At 56.1% G+C, this 20811-nt stretch overlaps 1 protein-coding gene across 1 annotated transcript; it reads left to right on the forward strand.

The window, feature by feature from the left end:
- The first annotated feature begins 1611 nt into the window (after positions 1–1611).
- Positions 1612–16215, forward strand: RTL1 (retrotransposon Gag like 1). The gene is made up of 2 exons (XM_086708792.1): positions 1612–1677; positions 11125–16215. The coding sequence occupies exon 2, from the start codon at positions 11210–11212 to the stop codon at positions 15191–15193; it is 3984 nt and encodes a 1327-aa protein (XP_086564918.1). The 5' UTR covers positions 1612–1677; positions 11125–11209; the 3' UTR covers positions 15194–16215.
- The last annotated feature ends 4596 nt before the right edge of the window (positions 16216–20811 follow it).

Consider the following 20811-nt stretch of genomic DNA (forward strand, 5'->3'; position numbering starts at 1 on the left):
CTACATAAATCCGGGCAATGCCAGTACACGTCATACAGCTGACTCAAGCAAAGGCTCTCCGGATCCCAACACTGACCCCGACCGTCCCTACTCCCCTGGCCTTCCCTCTGGGTTCGATGAAAACGGGAAGGGCTTTCAAAGAGGCCGGGGACAGATGCCCCTCAAGTAAGAGTTCTTTCTATCTGTGTTGAGTGCCTACTATGTGCCAAGCGTTTTCTATTTTTATTTCACCTAAGGTGTCAAGGCAACACTTGAAGATGGCTGTCCCCATCCTACAGAAGGAGAGGGGGATTCACCGTCACTTGACCAAGGTCACCCAAGGGAGCCGGCCCTGTCTGGCCCCCAGCAGGCCCCCCGAGCCCCCGTCAGAGAGGTCCCGTTTGTCGGCACCCCTGTGTATCATGGTCAGAGATTTTAACACCTCCCTCGATTTCATGTAACAGAGTAACAGCATTATTCTGCGTTTCTCATCACATTCCCACATTAATGCGATGTGACCCTGTACTCCTCACTGCCTCTACCTCCCCAGAGTCTTGTATAAAGACAGGGCGCACACACCTGGTCTGCTGTGGGGTCAGCGTAGGAGGGTCCCATTCCCCTCTGGGCAGGTGTGGCATCCCGAGGGTGCAGGGGCCAGGGCTGGGCCGCACCCTGGCCTCTGGAATCCACTGACTCACTGCCCATCCAGGGGGCAGTGAGCCTCAACTGCAAAATAAAAGGCTCAGGTTAGTTCCATTCTGAGGGGTCCACACATTTGCAAATTGTCCAAATTTACAACTCAGAAAAAATAAATGCATTTTTCAGACCTTTCGATTCGATCCTGGGCCAGGCATCTGCTCCCTCTCTGGGGGAAAAGCTGTCTCACCTCCAGCCACCTGGGAGGGAAGAAAAGAGACTGCTCACAGAGTTCAGCCCGCCTCTCGGAGCCCCCCTCTCGGAGACGCCGCCTCCGGCCTCACCTGCCGCCTGCAGCCCTACTGTGTGCCAAGGGAGGGTGGGATGGCATAGCAGGCACACACTGGCACCAGGGGCAGGACAGAACCGCCACGGGGGCCTCCATGGGCGGGGCCCCAGGTGAGGGAAGGGCCAGCAGCCTGGGCAGATGCTACTTACAAGAGTCTTTCTCGGGATCACACAAGGGACCCAGGCCCCAGACTCACATCGACTCTCGTGTGCATTTGCTGAGAGCCAACTGGGGGTCTGACAAGAACAGGGGTCTTGCCAAGAGCTTGGGAGTCCAGGGGGAGAGCTGAGCACGAGCACCCGCGTGGACTCGGTGGCTTGTGCGTCCACGGGAGGTGAGACCTCACGCAGACCCAGCTGGAGAATGAGGTCAGGCCTGTGAACGATTCGAGATTTGCCCCCAAGCCTCAGGTTCCTCTTCTGGAAAACGGGGACAATAAAAGTAACACCTTCACAGGCTGTCTGGCACATAGTAAGTACTCAAGACGTAGGATGGACGTACCCGAACGTAGGAATGGGACACAGGCCTGGGAGAGAAGCAGGAAGGCAGGCTGTGGAGCGGGCTGGGGTTAGAACAGGGAAATGTGCACGCACGTCCCAAGGCCTGGACTTTCATGATTAAAGAAATAAATGTATCCGATTACTTTGTAGAAAGAAGACAGATTCCAGTCGACAAGGCGACAGGATCAGAGCTGCTGAACAAGTGCATCAAAGGTAAGACTTGTGATGGAGGTACCATGCTGACCTCCCCCCGGTGGGGGGGGGGGGCTTGTTCATGGGGTGGGGGGCGCTGTGCTGGGCAATACATGGGACAGGGGTTTGGCCGGCTGGCACTCAGGAACAAAGGTCAAAGGGATCGTTTGTCTGCAGGAGAAAAAACATGACATGGGGGACTAGGTACCTCGCTCAAACACCCGAGTGGCTATAATTAGTAGGTCCAAGGCCAGCTGTCCTGTCCCTCTGCCGACAACCAAATTAGCCAAAATGAGTTGGCAACGACCACGTGACCTTTTCAGGGCGATGGGGGCAGACACCGAGGCCCCCTCTGGTCTGGCCTCCCGTCGGGTCATGAGGCTGAGCATACGGATACCATGGAACGAAAACAGGCTCTCTGGCCGAGGTTCCTTCGGGGTCCCCAAGCAGCCACTGTCCACCCCCAACCCAGGACACGCGTTCCTGCTTTCTCCTTCCACGGTGGAAACGGGAACACCTGACTTTGCACACCGTCTCTTCCTTCCTGACCTGGGCTCTCTCAGTGCGGGGCAACGGGAACTCTGTCCCGGGCCAGCCGCCGAGGATGGTGCCTGACACAGAGCAGACGCCGGGGAAACATCAGTTTCGATAAATGAATTCTAACTGCCCCCGTCTGGATGGCACTCGCCTCCACCTGTGCACAGCCCACCCCTCGCTAGCTTCCCTCATCAGCCGGCTGCTGCCGGGACGCTCCGTGGTCTCGCTCCCGATGCCACGGCCACTGCTAATTAGAGCTCCGGGGCAAGTCACTTCGGCCCTGGGGCTCCGGCACACTCGCTTGCCTCACGGCGTGAGTGTGGAAATTAAAGCTGGCCCAGGCGTGAAAATGTCCTCTGAGGGCTGACCGTCCAATTACAACAGGTGTCCCAAGAGTCCTCGTGATAATCCCAGGCCTTTCCTTGTCGGGAGTGTCTCCCAGCTTACAAAGGGCCCATCTCCCCTGGGGAAGGAGTCTGCCTCCCACTCTGGCTGTACTTCCACTTGCATCAAGGCCAAGCCCCCCTCATCTCCCTCCAAGTCCACACCCCCCTTCTCCAAGAACCCTCTCCCCCGAGGCCTACAGCTCCTGGCCCGTCCACACCAGGCACAGAGGGACCCAAAGAGATTCCACTGAAACCACCCCGCTCCTCCAGCTCCAAGGTCAGACAGGATATACCACAGACAGGACCAGCCAGGCTGTGCTCCCAGGCACGACTTGCATGCGGGGACCTCTCTTTAAATGAGATAGTATGAGGATCCCCAATGTCTAACACTATCTTTAAATAGTAATGAGGACCCCCAGCTTCCGGAATTGAGTCAGGGTGGGGTCGCCGAGCTCTACCTGCTCAGCCAACCCCCTCTTCTTACCGCTGCTCCCCAGGTCACCCCTCAGGCACCTCCCAGGACCCCCGAGCTATAGGAACAGAGTGAGAACACCCCCTGCCCAAGCCCTCCTTGCAGTTCTGGGTAAACTGAGGGCCCAGGAAGAGAAGGTCACGCTCAAAGTGAGTGTGGGTCCCAGGCGGGCAGCTGGCACCAGCTCCTTCCTCTGCCCGCTTGCCTTGAAAGGCAAGCGTGGCCTGGGGAGCAGCTGATTGGTCTGGCCCGTTTGGGCAACCGAAGGAAGAAGGACACTCTCATGGGTGACCCCTCTCCCGGTCCCTCCCAGGATTATTCTGGGCAGAGTGATCCAGCTAGCTGCCCCCTGGAGCTGCCAGTCAAGCGAGGAGGCAGCGGGGAGGAGGGAGGGCTGACAGGGAATCGGCCACCGGCCTACTGCTGAGTCGGGGGCGCCGCCCCTCGCCTCGATGGGGACCCATACACGGCGGTTTGGGACTGGAGAAGCCCTGGGGCGACCCCCAGCTCTGCAGTAACTCCATGTCTGTCCCGAGTCACGGCCACCCCCCTCCCAGAGACTGTTTTCCCAGTGACATCTGAGGCCCAGTGCCCAGGTGAAGAGAGGGAAGAAAAACCAGAGCTGGCTGCTCTCGGTCAAGATGAGAAGGGTCTCCCAGCTGTAGGGCCCAGGTGGTCTTAATCCACAAGGCAGGGGGTGAAGAGGCAAACAGGGGTCCACAGGGGTCCACAGGACCCAGGACCCACCCAAGGTCCCCATGGGGCTCTCGGGGAGCCACCTCGGAGTCCCAACTGGCAAGCAGAGTGGGGAGAGTGACCTCACCACTGGTCTACACAAGGAGACCAAGGAGCCCCGGCCCTGGCGTAACAAGGGCACATCTTGACCTCGACGTTAGTTTAACACAGTAATCACTACCAACCTGCAGCCCTGCTGGTGTCCCTGCGTGCCCACCCCCCGTCGTGATGCTCAGCAGGTCTAGGGCAATGGAGAGAGTAAACGGGGGAGGGGGGCATTTATTTCAAGGGGACCTAGCCCTCAAGACCTGGTGGCTGTGTCCCTCAAACCCAAGTGGCTCCGAGGACAGCCTGGAGGCGGGCCAAGACAGGCCAGGATCCTCATCTGGCCCCAGCCCTAACGACCATTCTGCCAACCCAGAAGGCCAAGGCTACAGGGGTCGGTGCTGGTGTCTGAGAGGGAGGAAAGAAAGGGGAGCACGTGTCAGAGGACCCCCCCCCCCGCCGTGGTCCCTCGTTTCCCCTCTGCCCTCCCGTCTCCTCTTTCTAGGCTCTCCACCTTCCTCCTCAGCAACTCGGGCTGCACACCCCCTCCCTGTCCTCACCTCTCCCCCGATCCCCGCCCCAGGCTCAACTCTGCTCCTAAATACCCCACATCTCCTCTTCCAAGCTCTATTTTTAAAATCAGATTTCCTTTACTGTACAAGTGAGCTGACACGAGGAGGTATTCGCGGAGGGATTGGCCCCCCCCCCCCGCCACCCCCCCCCCACACCCAACCCTTCATAGACTCACGCTGGCGGCCTTGACCCAATGGGCCACTTGCTCAGCAGCAAGCAGGGAGCTGACCTGGCCGAGAAGGCTCTCGGCACTGAAGGTGGTGAGGCCGGGGTGTCTGTCTATGAGTGTCGGGGGGAAGAGGGTCCGACTCAAAGACCTCAAGGGTGCTTCTGACCCAGACCAGGTGCACTAAATCCTGAGTTTTATTTATTTTTAATTCTTTTTTTTTTTTTTTTTTTTTTTGCTAAGGTGGGAATTGCCAGATCAGTAGATAGATATTTCTTCAAGAAATTGTCTTGAGGTCTGAGACCTCAGCATTTATCGAGCTACATTTGTCAGACCAACACTATTACCTCTGGAGAGCCCAGAGAAGAGGTAGGGCAGCCTCTGGGATCTCCAACTATAGCAGATGGACATTTGGAGGGCAGGAGTCAGAAGGAAGCCCGTAGCCACCTTAGAAAGCCAGACGGGGGGGGGGGGGGGGGGGGGGGCAGAGGCACCTGCGCTTTGCAAAACAATGCTCCAACAATGCCCAAAGTCCTCCCCAAGGGACAGGCAGCTGAGCCCAGCGGAGCCTCGAAAGAGACACTCGCCAGCAGTAGAGGGAGATCCCTGATCTTGGCCCCCCCAGGACCCTGCACTCACCTCCAGTGCGACATCTGACATGAGGGTGTGGTCCTTTTCTCCTTGCTAGGGACGTTCTGCAAGGCAAGATTGTTTCCAATTCTTCCCGTCTCAGGGAGCGCACACAGTGCCTGGCCCAGAAAAAAGAATCGGGACATGTTGCTGTAATGAATTAATGAAATGTAGACAGAGGGACTAGCTTAACAACATAAAAAGAGCCAGGACTCTAAAATTAAGATGAGTTTAGAGGCAGGAAGGAAGAAACCCGGTCTTTGAGGAGTAAAGTGTGAAAGGAGCAAAGAACTGCATCTAGAAATTGGGGAGGGTGAAAATTGTTGCTTTCGTGCAAAGGAACTGAAGCTTTATTTTCTAAGCACTTGAAGAGCAAGTGTAAAGATTTTCTTAATGCAACAAATATCTGGTCCAATATTTGTTTCCTGCTCAGGCATTTGGATTTTATGCCTTAGACATGAAATTCGCAAGGTTTTACAAACACGGTGATTGAAGATACTGAGATGTTGATACATGTTGTTAGCGATGAAAATAGAGGAAAAGATTTTAAGCGGGATTCTAGGAATAGATGTGGCGTTGGGGGGGGGTCTTTATTTTGAGGAGTGACTAGAACCAGTTTCTATATCATGCTAAGGAGTTTGGATTCTTGCCAAAGGGTCTTAAGAAATGTGATGGTGAGATTTTTGCTTGTGGAAGATAAATCTGCAGGAAAAACACGTGAAAAGATGTATTTTAAGGCTAACAGCTTTGGACTTTATAACACAGGGAACATTGAAAACCTGTAAATACAAAAGCAACAGCCACAAATTTAAGTATCCTGCAAAAACCTTTGCACTTTCTATCTCGAGGGGTGCCAATGTCTGGCTTTCAGAGGTTTGACGGATGTCAACACCAAAACTGAAAAACTCCAATCGTAAGAGTTATATGATCAACGCTGGGATCACGCAAAGAAATTTGAAATTTATTTTGAGGCTCTAACTTGACTGGAGTTCTGTCCATGCCTAGAAATTTGATTTTAGCCAATGAAAAGTTCTAAGAGAGTGACACAGTAAGAGTTTTCTGTGGTTGATAAATACTATGCAGAGAAATTACAAAATAAAATTCACATTTCGTGCTAAGAATTTGGACTTTTATTCCATAATTTCACAATTAAGAGACACTGTTAAGATTTTAAGAAGGAATTACAGGATCAAATTTTATATGCCGTGCTAGGAAGTGTGAACTTTATTTTAAGGGATGACAAGATCGAATTTTTATATCATGCTAATACGTTTGGATTTAAGCCAATGAAGGGTTCACAGGAATGACGGGATGAGATTTGGGTTTTTTTTATAGACCAGTCTGCAGATAAATTACATGGTAAAATGTTGCATTTTATGTTAAGTAGTTGGGACGTTATGTTACGGGCAATGCAGAAACCTTGGAACGTCTTAAATTGGGAGTTACGTGATCAAACTTATGCATGTTGGCAGAGCTACAAGACTGGGTTTTTATGGTAAAGATAATATGATCAGATTTTTATAACATGCCAAGGAGATGTGATTTTATGTGAGAGCATTTCATCTTGGGGAGGGATATGATCTCATTTTTGAACCCTCATGCAGAGGCGGCTGGATTTTAGCCAGTAAAGGGTTTTAAGGAGTGACTGATGAGAGTTTCGTCTGCGGGGGAATTAGCTGGTCAAATGTATTTTATGCTAAGGTGTCTGGATTTGATGAACCAGATAAAGAGCACGCATCGGCAGCTCAGAGAAGGTACCCCTCGGCCCAAGTGCGCCCTGTCTGCACTTTATGCTGAACCAACCGGATCATTTATAGCAAGTTAGTATAGAGGCGGGGCAGGTCTTAGGCAGAGGTTCTATGACTGAGTTTACATACCACGCTGAGGAGTTTGGACCTATTTTGAGGAACGACGGGAATACATATTTGTGCTGTGCTAAGGAATTTGGATTTGGGCCATTCAGAGATTTTAAGAGAGTGACATGGTAAGATTTCTGTGTTTGATAAGAGTAGTCTGCAGACATCGGAGAGCAAATTTTGCTAAGGAGTTTAGATCTTATCTCATAGGTGATCAAGCGATCTTGTAAGGCATTAAGCATAAATCACAAGACCAAATTCGTGCACCTTGCAAGGAAGTGCGACCTTTTATTTTGAGGAGTGACACGGTCAACTTTTTATAAAATGCTTAGAGGCTTGGAATTAAGCCAATAAACTTCAAAACTAAGTTTAAGAAGTGGCCTGGAAAGATTTGGGGATTTATATCCATCAGTTTGCAGATACATTACACGGTAAAACTTTTTATTTTATGCTAAGTAATTGGAACTTGATATCAGAAGCGATGAAAAGAAACTTTCGTAAGTTTGAATAGGGCAGTTACGGGACAACTTTTATGTATCCTGACAAAAGTTTGACCTTTGATGCTAAGGCATATGAAGATCAGGTTTTTGTAACATGCCAAGGGTATTAGATTTTACATTGAAAACAAGAAAGGTGAATGATTTAATCAGTTATATCGTCAACTCTGTAAACATGTTAAGACGTATGGACTTACATTAAAAGGGGCAGAATCTAAGGGCACTTGAGTGGCTCAGTCGGTTAAGTGTCTGACTTTGGCTCAGGTCACCATCTCACCGTTCGTGAGTTCAAGCCCCGCCTCAGGCTCCGTGCTGACAGCTTGGAGCCTGGAGGCTGCTTGGGATTCTGTGTCTCCCTCTCTCTCTGCCCCGCCCTCCTTGTGTTCTGTCTCTCTCTCAAAAATAAGTAAACGTAAAAAAAAAAATTTTTTTAAGGGTATAATCTAGTTTTTAAATTATCTGGCTAAGGAGTTTACATTTTAACCAATATAGGGTCTTTAAGATTTTAAGAGACATACTGAGATTTTATATTTAAAATTTTAAACATTTTAAAATGTTTAAAAATTTAAACATTTAAAGAGTCTTTAAAGTTTTAAGAGCGATATAGATTTTATATTTGAAATTTTTAATTTTAGCCAATTTAAATTTTTCAATTTTAAGATTTAACTTTAAGCCAACTTAAATTTTTAAGTTTAAAAAAAATTTTTTTTTATGTTTATTCATTTTTGACAGAGAAGAGAGAGAGAGACTGAGTGTGAGTGGGGGAGGGGCAGAGAGAGAGGGAGACACAGAATCCCAAGCAGACTCCAGGCTCTGAGATGTCAGCACAGAGCCGGACACAGCCCTCGAACCCATGAATGGTGAGATCATGACCTGAGCCAAAGTCGGACACCCAACCGACTGAGCCACCCAGGTGCCCCTAAAATTTTGTTTTAAAGTTTAGCCAATAAAATGTTTTTAAAGTTTTAAGACCTATACAGGTTTCATGTTTAAAATTTTAAATTTTTGCCAACTTAAATTTTTCAATTTAAAATTTTATCCAATAAAGGGTTTTAAGGGTTTTAAGAGAGATAGATTTCATTTTAAATTTTAATTTAAAATTTTAGCCAATACATTTTAAATGTTAGCCAATAAAGGGTTTCAACAGTTTTAAGACATGCACAGATTTTATATCTGAAATTTTAAATTTTAGCCAACTCAAATTTTTCCATTTTAAAATTTAAATTTCAGCCAATTCAAATTTTCAAGTTTTAAGTTTTGGCCAATAAAGGGTTTTAAGAGACGTAAGGGGATTTTGATTTCTAATAGATGAGTCTGCAGATGAATTAGTCAAATTTTATATTTCAATCAGAACTTTACATTAGGAACTCGGAATCGTACTATTATAGCAAATGCCTTATAGGACTTCAACGAGGACAAATGAGTTAATGTAGGTACTGTGCTATGTGTATATTGTGGCATTGGTGATGGTGATGATGGCGATGGTGACCATGGTGATGGTGATGATGGCAAAGGTGACAATGGCGATGGTGATGATGGTGATAGTGACGATGGTGATGATGGTGATGGTGGCAATGGTGACAATGGCGATGGTGATGGTGGCGATGGTGACAATGGCGATGGTGATGGTGGCAATGGTGACAATGGTGATGGTGACGATGGCGACAATGGCGATGGTGACGGTGGTGATGGTGACAATGGCGATGGTGCCGATGGCAATGGTGACGGTGGCCATGGTGACAATGGCAATGGTGACAATGGTGATGGTGACAATGGCGATGGTGATGATGGCGATGGTGACAATGGTGATGGTGACGATGGCAACAATGGCGATGGTGACAATGGCGGCGATGGTGACAATGGCGATGGTTATGATGGTGACGGTGAAGATGGCAATGGTGACGCGATGATGACGATGGTGATTATACGTAACTGGTGCATCATGGTAAAAAAATGTAATCTCTACCTTGAGGAATGACATGTGCAGAATTTATTATTCTAAGGCCTTTACATTTTAGCCAAGAAATGATTTTGGTGAATTTCTGTATCAGGAATTTTTACGCTAAAAGGTTTGGATTTCATATTGTGAACAGTAAATAAACAACAAAACCTTTTAATCAGAGGCTCTGCAGGATCGAATTTAACAGTCACGCTAACAAGAATGTACTTAATTTTGAGAAACAGCAGATCAGAATCGCGTATCTTGTAGGGAAGTTTGGATGTTAGCCAATGAGGGAATGCTTTTTTTTTTCCTAATAGATGGGCCCCGTGGCTAAGAAGGAAACTGACAAGTAACAAAAGGTGTTAAATGTAGACAGAGCGGTAACCACAGAACTAATCTTTCGGATAAGCAGAATTCAATTTGCTCTCCCAGCGGACAAGAAATGTGCAAATAACCCCAAACCAAAACATCGCTTTAAATTCAGCCTCAGCCCACTAAAACCACCCATGACTCAACTTTCAAAATTCCCTTCCAAGACAATTAGAGGTCAGAGACACCTCATGCCCTTCCCTATCCCACCCCTTACTCACTACCCCAGCTCTACTAGAGACACCGAGGTGGGGGAGAAACCAGCCAGCAGCGGAGTGGGGGGGGGGGGGGCGGGGAGGGTGGTCTGCTAGAGGGAAAAACCAGCCTGCCTGGTAAGACCGGAGGGGCATGTACACATGTCTGCACACGCAGAATTGATCCCTGAACCCCCCTCCCACAGAGAGGCTGATCTTGGGAAAGTGGCAGTTTTAGGAGGGGCGGGGACAGGATCTGCAGATCTCCCTGACAGCTCAGAGATGCGGACATTGGAAACTGAACAAAGAGTAAGAGAAATCAGCCAAACATCTGAGTTAGAACCCAGTCACACGCGTGCAAGTCTCTGGCGCACAGTAGGGTTTTTGTAGATGTGTACGGGGGAAAAATGAAAGCCAACTTGTCTCTATCTGCCCTTCCCCCAGCACCAGCCCAATATCTACTGTGAATCTGAGGGAGGAGGTGAGAGCTATTTTTGGCTGCTGACCCAACTGATGGGATTGGGGCCAACCTGCCCATTTCCACCCCCCCCCCTTCCCCTGACCTTGTTAAACAGTTGGCATCAGCTAGCTAGAGATTCCCACCTCACAACCAGGGGGAGCCGGGCTTGCTCCGGGATGGCACTGACATATGACCTCTGTGACTTCTGGGTGACCAGAGAAGGGAGGGAGGGTTGACCAGGCACGTATGCCAGGGGCAGATGAAGCGGCCAGCGCATCCTGCCAGGTTGCCTGCCTGCCACGGCGGCCGCTCTGGGCCTACTGCTTCACGGAATTTATGGGCTGTGAATTTCTCACAGCCGTCAAGGGGGGAAGCAGGCGGGCCAGATAGGCCCAGTAAGCCTAGGAGAATAGGGAGAAGGTCAGGGGCGGACAGATACTCTCTCCCTGGGGCTCCCTAAGTTGGGCATGGGAGGCTCTCCCCAGTTTCTCTCTGTTCTGATGAGCCGGGCCTCTGACTTGGCCCAGAGAACCTAACCTTGACCCCGTGAGTCCCTAAACAGCTGCCTTTACTCCCCCACCCCCCCCCCACACCTCCCACTCCCAGGTTCTGATCGCTGCGGTCCCAGTCGCTGGCCGGACGCGTCACACCCTTACCAGTCTTCAGAGAACACTCCTTTCCATACGACGAAATGATAGAACCCTCTGAAGACTCATTTGAGACGATGATGGAGCGTAAGAATCCATCATCAAAACAAATGGAGTCCTCCGAGGGCTCATCCAACACCACCGTGGAGACATCAGGCAGCGGCACGAGGGAGGCGGAGGGGCCGGCCAGGGGCCCGGCCCAAGAAATCAAAGAGCTGCCCATTGATCTCCGCCAAGACATGGAGGGGCCATCCAGTGGCCCACGTAGGGAAATAAAGGATCCACCCAATGACCTACTCCAAGACCTGGAGGAGTCACGCAATGGTTCACGTCAGGAAGTGGGGGGTCCGTCCAGCGAGGCACCTGGCGGGATGGAAGGAGGATCAGACGACCCGTGGGGAGCCCAAGACGAAGAAGCCGACGACACTGACCTGGCCAGCGCGAGAGAGGAGGGGCCCCTCGAGGAGGATTCCGAGACTTCGGAGTTCATGGCCACGGTGAGATCCATCATCTCGCTGTACCTCCGCATGCAAGACCTCAGAGAGCAACAAAGAGTGGCGGAAGAGATCCTGATGAAAGGAATCCATGCAGGCCAACTGCCCGTCCCGTCCCGCTTCTCTGGCGATCGCAGGGAATACCACGAGTTCATCGTGCTCTGCCAGCTGATCCTGCAGAGCTACCCGAGAATGTTCTGCAACGACCGGCTGCGGGTGGGGTACGTCATCTGCCACCTCTCGGGCATGGCCTTAGAGTGGGCCACAGCGCTGGTGCAAGAAGGCAGCCCCCTGATCGACGACTTCCCGGCCTTCCTAGAGGCCATGTCAGGTATGTTCGAGTACCGACAGGCACTGCGTGTGGCGGAAGACGCCATGTTCAACATCAGGCAGGGGACTCGCACCGCCACGGAGTACATCAACGAGTTCCAGGGCCTGGTACCCACCTTGGGCTGGTCGGATGAAGTCCTGCAAGCCCACCTGTGCCAGGGGCTCAACGAGGAGATCCGGCATTATCTGTTCAGGGTCCCTCAGCCGGATTCGCTGGACAGCCTGATCGTGCTCGTCCTGCAGATCGAAGAGAAGCTGGCAGAGAGGAGGGCAATGCTCAGGCTGCCCCCAGAGGCCCGCCCGCGGAACCTGACCTGGGTCGACTCACCTGCCCCAGAGAGGTGGATGGTGAGCAGCTGGCTGTCCCGTGACCGCCGCCCCGTCATCAGCCGCGACCATCTCTTCATGCTGCTCCTGATCAGAGTGAACCCCTACCACAGTGTCGCGGTTCAGGCCCTGGTGGACTCGGGGGCAGGCGGCAACTACATGGATGAGAGGTTTGCCCAAGAGCACTACGTCGAGCTCTACGAGAAGCCCTATCCGCAGATGGTCCAAAGCGTGGACGGCTCGCTGGTCGGCAACGAACCTGTCTGGCTCCACACGGAGCCCCTGGTGTGCATTCACCAGAACCACCAGGAGCCCATCGAATTCGACATCGTGCCGTCCCCCAACTTCTCCGTGATACTAGGCGTCAACTGGCTCAGGACCCACAGCCCCGAAGTCGACTGGATCAAAGGCCGCTGCACCTTCCACTCTCCCTACTGTCTGCAGAAGTGCTTCCGCCCGCCCCCGCCATGCATCGCGCTGGAAAGACATGCCATAAGCCTGCTGCCCGGACTGCCGCCCCTGTACTCCGACCTGGCCGACGTGTTTAACCCGAAGGAAGCAGATGATGAGACTTCCGACCAGCCAAGCTCAGACGGATCCGATGATCTTTCTGAATCAGAGCCCTCTGAGCTTCAGCAGGCTGGAGACAGTGATCACAGCGAGACCTTTTACGAATGTCCTTCCATCGCGCCGTGGGAACCTGTGGGTGCCAGGGTGCAAGAAAGTGCCAGGCCGCGGGATGAATACTGGGACCCGCAGGACATGCTGACCAACAGACAGGACTACGTACAGATGATCCCAGAACTGTTCGACCAGTTACACGGAGCGACATGGTTCACAAAGCTGGAGCTGCGGGGCACCATCGTGGAGGAAAGCGTGAGCATTCGCCAAGCGGAAGATGTATGGAGAACGGCGTTTGGTTTCGAGCCTCAAGAGACAGAGAGTTACCAGCCCTTCCCGCTATCCTCAGACCCTACCATCCCGCAGGACGTGGTCCACTTTATCCTAAAGGACATGCTAGGCTACTTCGTGCTCTCCTACGGGCAGGACGTCCTGATCTACTCCATGAGCCAGGAGGAGCACTTCCAACACGTGCGACAAGTCCTGGTCCGTTTCCGCCACCACCGCGTCTACTGCTCCCTGGACAGAAGCCAGTTCCACCGACACACCGTCGAGTTCCTGGGGTTCGTCATAACCCCCAAAGGGGTGAAGCTAAACAAGAGGATTGTGACCACCGTGACAGGCTACCCCACCCCTGGCTCTAAGAAGTCCCTGCAACACCTGATCGAATTCATCTTCCCCTACCGGCACTTTGTGGAGCGCTTCACCACCATCGCGGAGCCGCTGGCCCGGCAGCTGCTGACCAGCGACGCGTTCTCCTGGGGGGACGAGGAGCAGGAGGCCTTCGAGTGCCTGAAGCGGGCTTTCCGCAAGGCGCCCCTCCTGCACCACCCCAAGCCGCAGAATCCCTTCTACTTGGAAACGGGAGCCACCGAGACGGCTCTGCACGCCTCCCTCGTCCAAAGAGACGACCAAACCGGCAAGAGGGTCTCCTGCGCCTTCTACTCGCGCAACATCTCGGCTATCGAAGTGGCCTACTCTCAACTGGAGATGAAGATCCTTCCAATAAGGGCTGCCTTCACGGTATGGTGCCGCTACCTGGAGAACACCGAGGAGCCCATCATGATCCTTCTCAACACAGAGGATCTAGCCTCTCTGAATAATGACAGGCTCACCGTACTTCTCCCCGGCCATTGGGTCTTCTTCTTCTCACACTTCCACTTCGACGTCATGGAGCGCCCCGAGCAAGACGGGGGCCGGCCTCTGCCGCCCGCGAGAAACCTCAACCGACGGCCCTTCCGGCGCAACACCGCCGCCCGGGCGAGGCCGCCGTTCGCGACGGGGGGCGCCCCCCGGGGGCAGTCGCTAGACTCCGGGGAGGAGGAGGAGGAGAACGAAGACGCACCTAAGCAGGACGCGCCGACCGGGCGGAACCTGCAGCAAGAGTTCCTGGCCCTGATACCCATCGACCAAATCCTCAACAGCTTCCTCGCCCACTTCAGCGTGGCCCAGATCAGGGCAGTCCTTCTGCATTTCTTCCGAGGCCTCCTGTTCTGGAAGGACACCCTGGCCGTGGCGGCCCTCCTCGTGCTGCTGAGGCTGAAGCGCCGCCTCTCCCCGCGGCCCGCCCCCCCGGCGCTGGCCCGGCCCCCCAGGCGCTGGCTGCGCCTCGGCCAGGCCGCGGCCCTCTTCGCGGGCAGCGGCATCGCCACCGCCGCGGCTCAGCTCCTCGCCCAGGTGCCCCGCCCCGTGGGCACCAGCGCCGTCCCGGCCGAGGAGCTGGGCGGGCTGCTCCCGGGCCCCCAGCGGGCCCTGCGCCCCCTGACCCTCCGGGGCCTGCGGTTCGCGCCCGGCTTCTGGCTGATGCTGTGCGAGTCCTTCGGGGTCAGAGTCGGCCCCCCGGGGGGCGCCCGCCCCCTCCCGGGAGGGCCCCGCCACCTGGAGCTGCACGTCGGCGATGAGGATGTCGTCTCGCGAGAAGCCCTGCAAGACGACCTGCAACGTTACCGTCAGTGTGGCCTGCATGACGGCCTGCAAGACACCTCGCAGGACGAGCCGGAGAGCGACGTGCGCGAGGCGGCCCTGCGGCCCCGCCGACACCTGCCCGCGCCCTCTGAGGTCCTCGCCTTCCTGAGCCGACAGCTGCCCCGGGCCCTCTGCGGCGCCGGCGGGCGGCCCACCCCCCTGGGCCAGGAGCAGGTGGCCAGGGCCCTGATCCGCTTTCTGACCGCCGTCTACACGCCGGCGGGCCAGTCCCGGGAGGGCGCAAGGCTGGGGGAGCCGCCGGCTGGCGAGGACGACGCGAGCCCCGAGTGAAGCCCTCCGCTCCTCCGCCCCGCGCCCGACCACCACCACCGAGTCTCCTTCCAGCCTTCCCCGTGCCTCGGCCTGCTTCGCTCGCATCCGGCGACGGCCCCCGCCCCACTCCTGCCACTCCTGACCCAAGGGGAACCCCCTCGAGAAGGGCAAACATTTCGAGAAGGGCGGCACCGTCTGTGACAACAGCAACGGGCCATCCAACCATCAGAGACCCAGAGAGCCGGCTCAGGGCCACACAACCACAGTCCCGTCTGAACTGCCCGGGTCCCAGGCTTGCAGCCGGGAGTGACGTCAATGAGGGAGACAGCAGTGGTGAGCAGACGACCCCATGACCCAAGGCCAGGTGAAGACTCAGGCACAGCAGACGCAGCCAAGCAAGCAGGGGCCGGGGACCCGCCCCCCCCCCCCGCCCGGAGTGACGAGTGGCCACCATGAGCCACCCTGGGACACTGACCTCGCGGGCTCCACTGACTTCTTCTCCCTCCGCCGCCGGTGCCGCTGCTCCCCCGGGCCCCCATCCCCCTGCCCCCACCCCCCACCCGCGCTCACACCTCGTGGAGCGCCGTGGCACCTCCCTCGCCCACCCCACTGCAAAGCCAGCCCACCCCCCCCCCGCAAAGCCAGCCCACCCTCCACCCTCCGGTTCAGCTCCCTTGACGCTGACTCTGCCTGGCCCTGAGCTCTGCCCTTACCTGGACGGTTCCTCTCCACCGAACGTCCGACGTACCAGTACTCACCGAACTTGCGTCCTCGAGAGTCCCCGGGACTCCCAGGACACCGAGGGGGCGACCTCACTTGGTGGGGCTCCCTCTCCCCTCCCGGCGCCGACAGCACAGGGGCCCGGAGGTCCACGGCGGCGGGGGGGGGGGGGGGGGGGAGGTGGGCCAAGAGAGACTGAGGAAGGCCCCAACCACCCAGCGGACTGTGCTAAGCCAGCTAGCTCCTACCAGACCGCCGCTCTCTGCTACGGGGAGGAGACCCCCCCCCCCGCCACCTTCCCACCCCTAAAATAAAGCAAAATAAAAGATTATCTGACTCTGTGGTTTGTTCTGAAGGTGGAGGACAGGTAGGGCAGGATGGAGGAGGGGGACAAGTGGAAAGGGGGAGTCTGGGCCCTCCCCCTAAACAGGCCCCACCGCGTGCCAGTAACACAAGCTGGGATGGGGGTGGGACCCCGGGAGCTGCCTCCCCCTGGGGGTCGAGTCTCATCTCCTGCCTGGGCCTTTCCGCCTACATGAGACCACTCTCAGTGGAGGCCAAGATCACAGTGCCCTGGAAGTGGCATAATGGCTGTTGGGGGAAAGGGCGGGATGGGGGGGGGGGGGGGCATTGCCCTGGGAAGGGGAGGGGGCTCCAGGGGGAGCGCAGAAGGGAGGATGGCACTCACTCACTCATTCAGCCCACAGTCCCACATACCCTGCCTGGCCTCAGCCCCCCATCCAGCAGCAGCCTCTGACCCCCAAGAACAGAGCTGCCCCCACCTTCCACACCGGGCAGCTGGGGCGTGGTGGAAAAAGCCGGGACCACCCCCTGCATGGCCTGGACCCTCACCTGTCATGTCACGCACCCCTCCCGCCAGGTCGGGATCTGCTCCTGACTCTGCCCGTGACGGCGGCACCATGAGATCACCAAGCAGATCTCAGGTTCAAAGGTCAGGGGCTCTGCAGGAGTCTGACACCCCGTCTCCCTTACTGGCCCTCCCCTCCTCACCCCATCCTAAGGAAAACCATGTCCCTCACTGACGTCCAGAGTTCTGCAGGCCCTCCGGCGGCACGCGGGGCTCACGTTCTGTGCCCTCACTGGTCCCCAGGGGCGACTGGCCGTCGCCCACCCATCCATCCATACGAGGCATCTACCCCTGATAGCAGCACCAAGAGATCATGGTCAGGATCCCCAAGTGCAAAGCCAGGGGCTCAGCGATGCATCCCCACCCCAACCCCCACTGGCCGGCTGCACACCCCTCCCCCTGCCTCAGTTTCCTCATCTGTCGCTGGACCCTGCAGGGCTACTAGGAGGACTCAAGGCTCACAGAAGAAGTGCTCAGCACAGCCAGCACTCAGGGCTCCCGTCCTCCACCGCAGCCCCTGTGCGTGGACTTCTTAGGACCCTTAATCAGGATAAACATAGGCGAACCAAGGCCCAAAGAGGGCAGACAACCTGCTGGTGGCTGCAGAAGAGTCAGGAACGGACAAAGCCGGCACTGGGAACCCTCCCTGGTGGCCTCTGCTCTGTCACCGTGGGCTGTTCCACCCCTGCTGTGCCCACCGCACTCTGCCACTGTCACGGGGCCCTGCAACAACCCCCTCAAACAGCTGACATCATGGCGCCCTAGGAGCCACGTCTGTCTGTCTGTCTGCCCACCTGGCATCTTCCCCTGACAGTGGCCCCAAGAGGCCACAACTGGGTCCTAAGGCCAAAGGCTCAGCAGCAAGACCCCAGCATCTCCGTCAGTGGCCCTGATCCCGACTCGCCTGGTGGCCCTGGCTAATGGCAGCCAGTCTCCCTGCCTTTTCCTGTCATCAAGCGGGGGTCGCGAGAGGAGAGGGGGGTTTCAGGGTCAGCAAGACACAATGTCCAAAGTCTCCTGGTTCCTAAAATCCCCTCTGTCCTCTGATGGCACTTCTGGAGGCCCTCGAATTCCTTGGTGGTGGTGACCTGTCTTGAGGCAGGACCCAGGGTCACCGTGGGGATGTCACTCCCAGCGCCGGCCCCTAGCTCAGGCTGCCCCCAGGGGTTCCCAAGGCTGGGCCCACAGGCAAAGCCGTGTGCCTGCTCAGAAGGGGCTGCCCTAGGTGACTGGGGGGTAGACAGGTGACCCTTCATGTGCCTGAAGCCCGGGTCCTGCCCCACAGTGCAGCGGCCCGACTCCCACTGAAGCTCACACGCTCACCCACGGTGACAGGCACACACACCTGCACACACACACACACACACACACACGCATGTGGACTAACGGGGCTGCCGGCACAGTGTGGTCTCCGCCTCCCACGCCAGCAGACGGAGGTGTCCTGGCCTCCCTGCGTCCCCTGCCACAATCCAACCAAGGGGCGCTTATGCCCATTTACAGAGAACAGAGGCAGCCCCCACGCCTAGAAGAGTTACTGACAAGGCAAAATCATTGGGTGATCACGTCCCCTCCGTCCTAGAAAGAGTTAAAAAAAAAACACAAAAAACAGAATACAAACCATTTTCCTCCTGAAAAAAAAAAAAAAAAAGAAAGAAAGAAAGAAAAAGAAAAAGAAAGAAAGTTAGTATTAAGTGACGTGCTGGATGGGTTACGGCATCACGAACCCCGAAAAAGGTGCGTAGATAAGCACGTGGTTTCTCTGGACGGTGGTCCCCAGCACTCAGGCACACGGGCCTGAATGAGCACCTCCCGCCTCCCCACAGCACTGGCATCCAGTGAGCTCTAACGGGGACCCGGGGGAGCCCCAGCTTCCGCCCCAGGTAAGGCTATCAACCTCTCTTGTCACCTAGCTTCCCCTCCCGCCCCACCCCCCAGCCTTCAGGCCTGGCTCAGGCCAGGCCTGTTTCTCAAACATGCGACAGCGCACCTGACAACTACTCACCGCCCAAGTGTGGACAGGCCCCCCCCTCCCGCCGGCGGCCACAGGTCCAGTCAGGGGCCCCCACGCAAGGGGGTGTGACAGGAGCTCAGCCCGCAGAAGCATGAGGTCCCCTGGCCTCCCACGGGAACAGCCCCGACCCACTCCCAAAATGAGAGAAGGAACGTAGCCCTACCTTGCCCCCCCCCCAGGGGAACGCCACCACGAGGGGATCTTGGGCCCAGACAGCGACCCACATCCTGACCCCTGAACGGGGGGTGTTCCAGAACAAACCCACAATATGCTTTTGAAACGCCTTCGATCTAGGATCCCACGGACACCCAGGCAGCCGAAAGCCAGGCTTCCGACGAAGGTCAGCTTAGCTCGGCCCCAAGGCACCGACAGGCGGCCCTGGAAGAGAGAGGCCGGAATGAACAGGCAGAACTCGGGCTGCGGCCCGCTTGCTCAGTGCTCAGCAGGGAAGACAAGTACCATGTGCTGACCACCTCCAAATGGGCGTTTCTCAAAGTGAGGCCTCGGGGCTCCCACAACAGACTCACGGAGACGGCTCATCGAGCACGCAGACTCAGGGCCCCGGCCCTCAGAGAGCCGATGCCCAGGGGGGCCCGAGAACCACCCGCCCACCACACGTCAGGTACTTCCCACTTCCCAGAGCATCCCTGAGTGGCACAAAGGCCCTTCCTTGGCCAACACCCAAGCCTTTCAGGATGGGACTTCAATCTTCTACGTGCCGTGCCTTGCTCCAACACCCAACCCGACACACAACAGGCTCCACGGGAAGGGCTTCCGGACGCCATGGAAGACTGGGGAGAAGGGGGGAGAAGGAAGGAGGCAGGGGAGGGAAGAGGAGCTGGGGGGATGGCGGGGAGAGCCACGGCCTTTCCTGACCTGCTCTAATGGCTTCCTGCTGTGGACAAGGCCTTCTCTGCCTTGCCCACCCCACGCATGCACCGGGGCTGGCTGCCACAGCAGGTTAATGGGTTAATGACTCCAAGCAGCACAGGGGCTTGGAGGGAGTCACCTTCTGCCATGCATGGAAGCCGAGTCAGCAGAGGATGCAAAAGACAACGGCCGTGGCCAAGGGGGACACTGGTCTAGCGCCCTGGGGCACCCGGCTTAGACAAGGAAAGAGCTATCACCTAGTGATAGCTTCCAGGACCAGAGTTAGGGATCCTTGGGAAGCTGGGATGCGTCGAAGGGTGGGGGGATGTCAAGGAGAGAGTATGCAGTCGCCCATGAGGGGCCTCAGCCTCCTGGTCATGAAAGAGTCCTGGGTAGAGGCTAAGACCCCTCGAGGAGACCCTCCTCCCTAGCAGTAGGAGAGGGCAGGCCTGCTCTGCCCCGCCCCCCAGTCCTTGGAACCCAGGGCACAGGTTCTCCGCTGGGCGCACAGCCACGGGCCCATCAATGGGAAGAGGCCCCAGAGCTGGTCCTGCCCACCTCTGGTCTGTCTGCTCTAAGTCAGAAGGTGGCCCTGGGCCCAGCCCTGGAGAGTATCCCACTGGAACCTCAGCCTGCCCCTCCGAGGAGGGGGCCTCAGAGATGGCCCAGGCCCTAACCTCCAGGAACTTGGGGAGCTGATGGAGAGAGAGAGAGAGAGAGAGGAGCATGCCGGGAAGAGGCTGGTGGGACAGCGGCCAGCTGGAAGACACCCCTGTGCAGCCAGGGGTGCAGAGGATGGCCTGGGGGCTGCATGTGGTTGAAGGGGATGAGGAAAGGCGCCATATAGGAGCTGGATAACTGTGCGTCAACTCCTGTATGGAGCCGTTCTCACCCCCCACCTACTGACTACGGCCGCAACCCTCCTCCGGGAAGCACAGTGCCAGCCCCCCGGAGGGCGAGTGGGGTGCCTGCTGTTAGTGGTCAGAGCAGGGACAGCAAGGGACAGCCGGCCCAGGCAGCATCGCGCGCCGCTGGGGACCTGCGGTACCGTGCGACCTGCCTGCCTCGCCCAGCCTCGCCCTGCCTCGCTCTGCCTCGCCCTGCCTCGCCCTGCCTCGCCCTGCCCCAGGAGACTATGGGGACCGGCCAGGTCAGAGAGGCTGGGGA

This window comes from Puma concolor, chromosome B3 (genome assembly GCF_028749965.1).
Source record: "Puma concolor isolate L17-30 chromosome B3, mPumCon1.1.hap2, whole genome shotgun sequence".
NCBI lineage: Eukaryota > Metazoa > Chordata > Mammalia > Carnivora > Felidae > Puma > Puma concolor.

What these genes read in the sequence shown, in the direction of transcription:
- RTL1 (XM_086708792.1), top strand. Translation starts at nt 11,210, where the DNA reads ATGATAGAACCCTCTGAAGACTCATTTGAGACGATGATGGAGCGTAAG.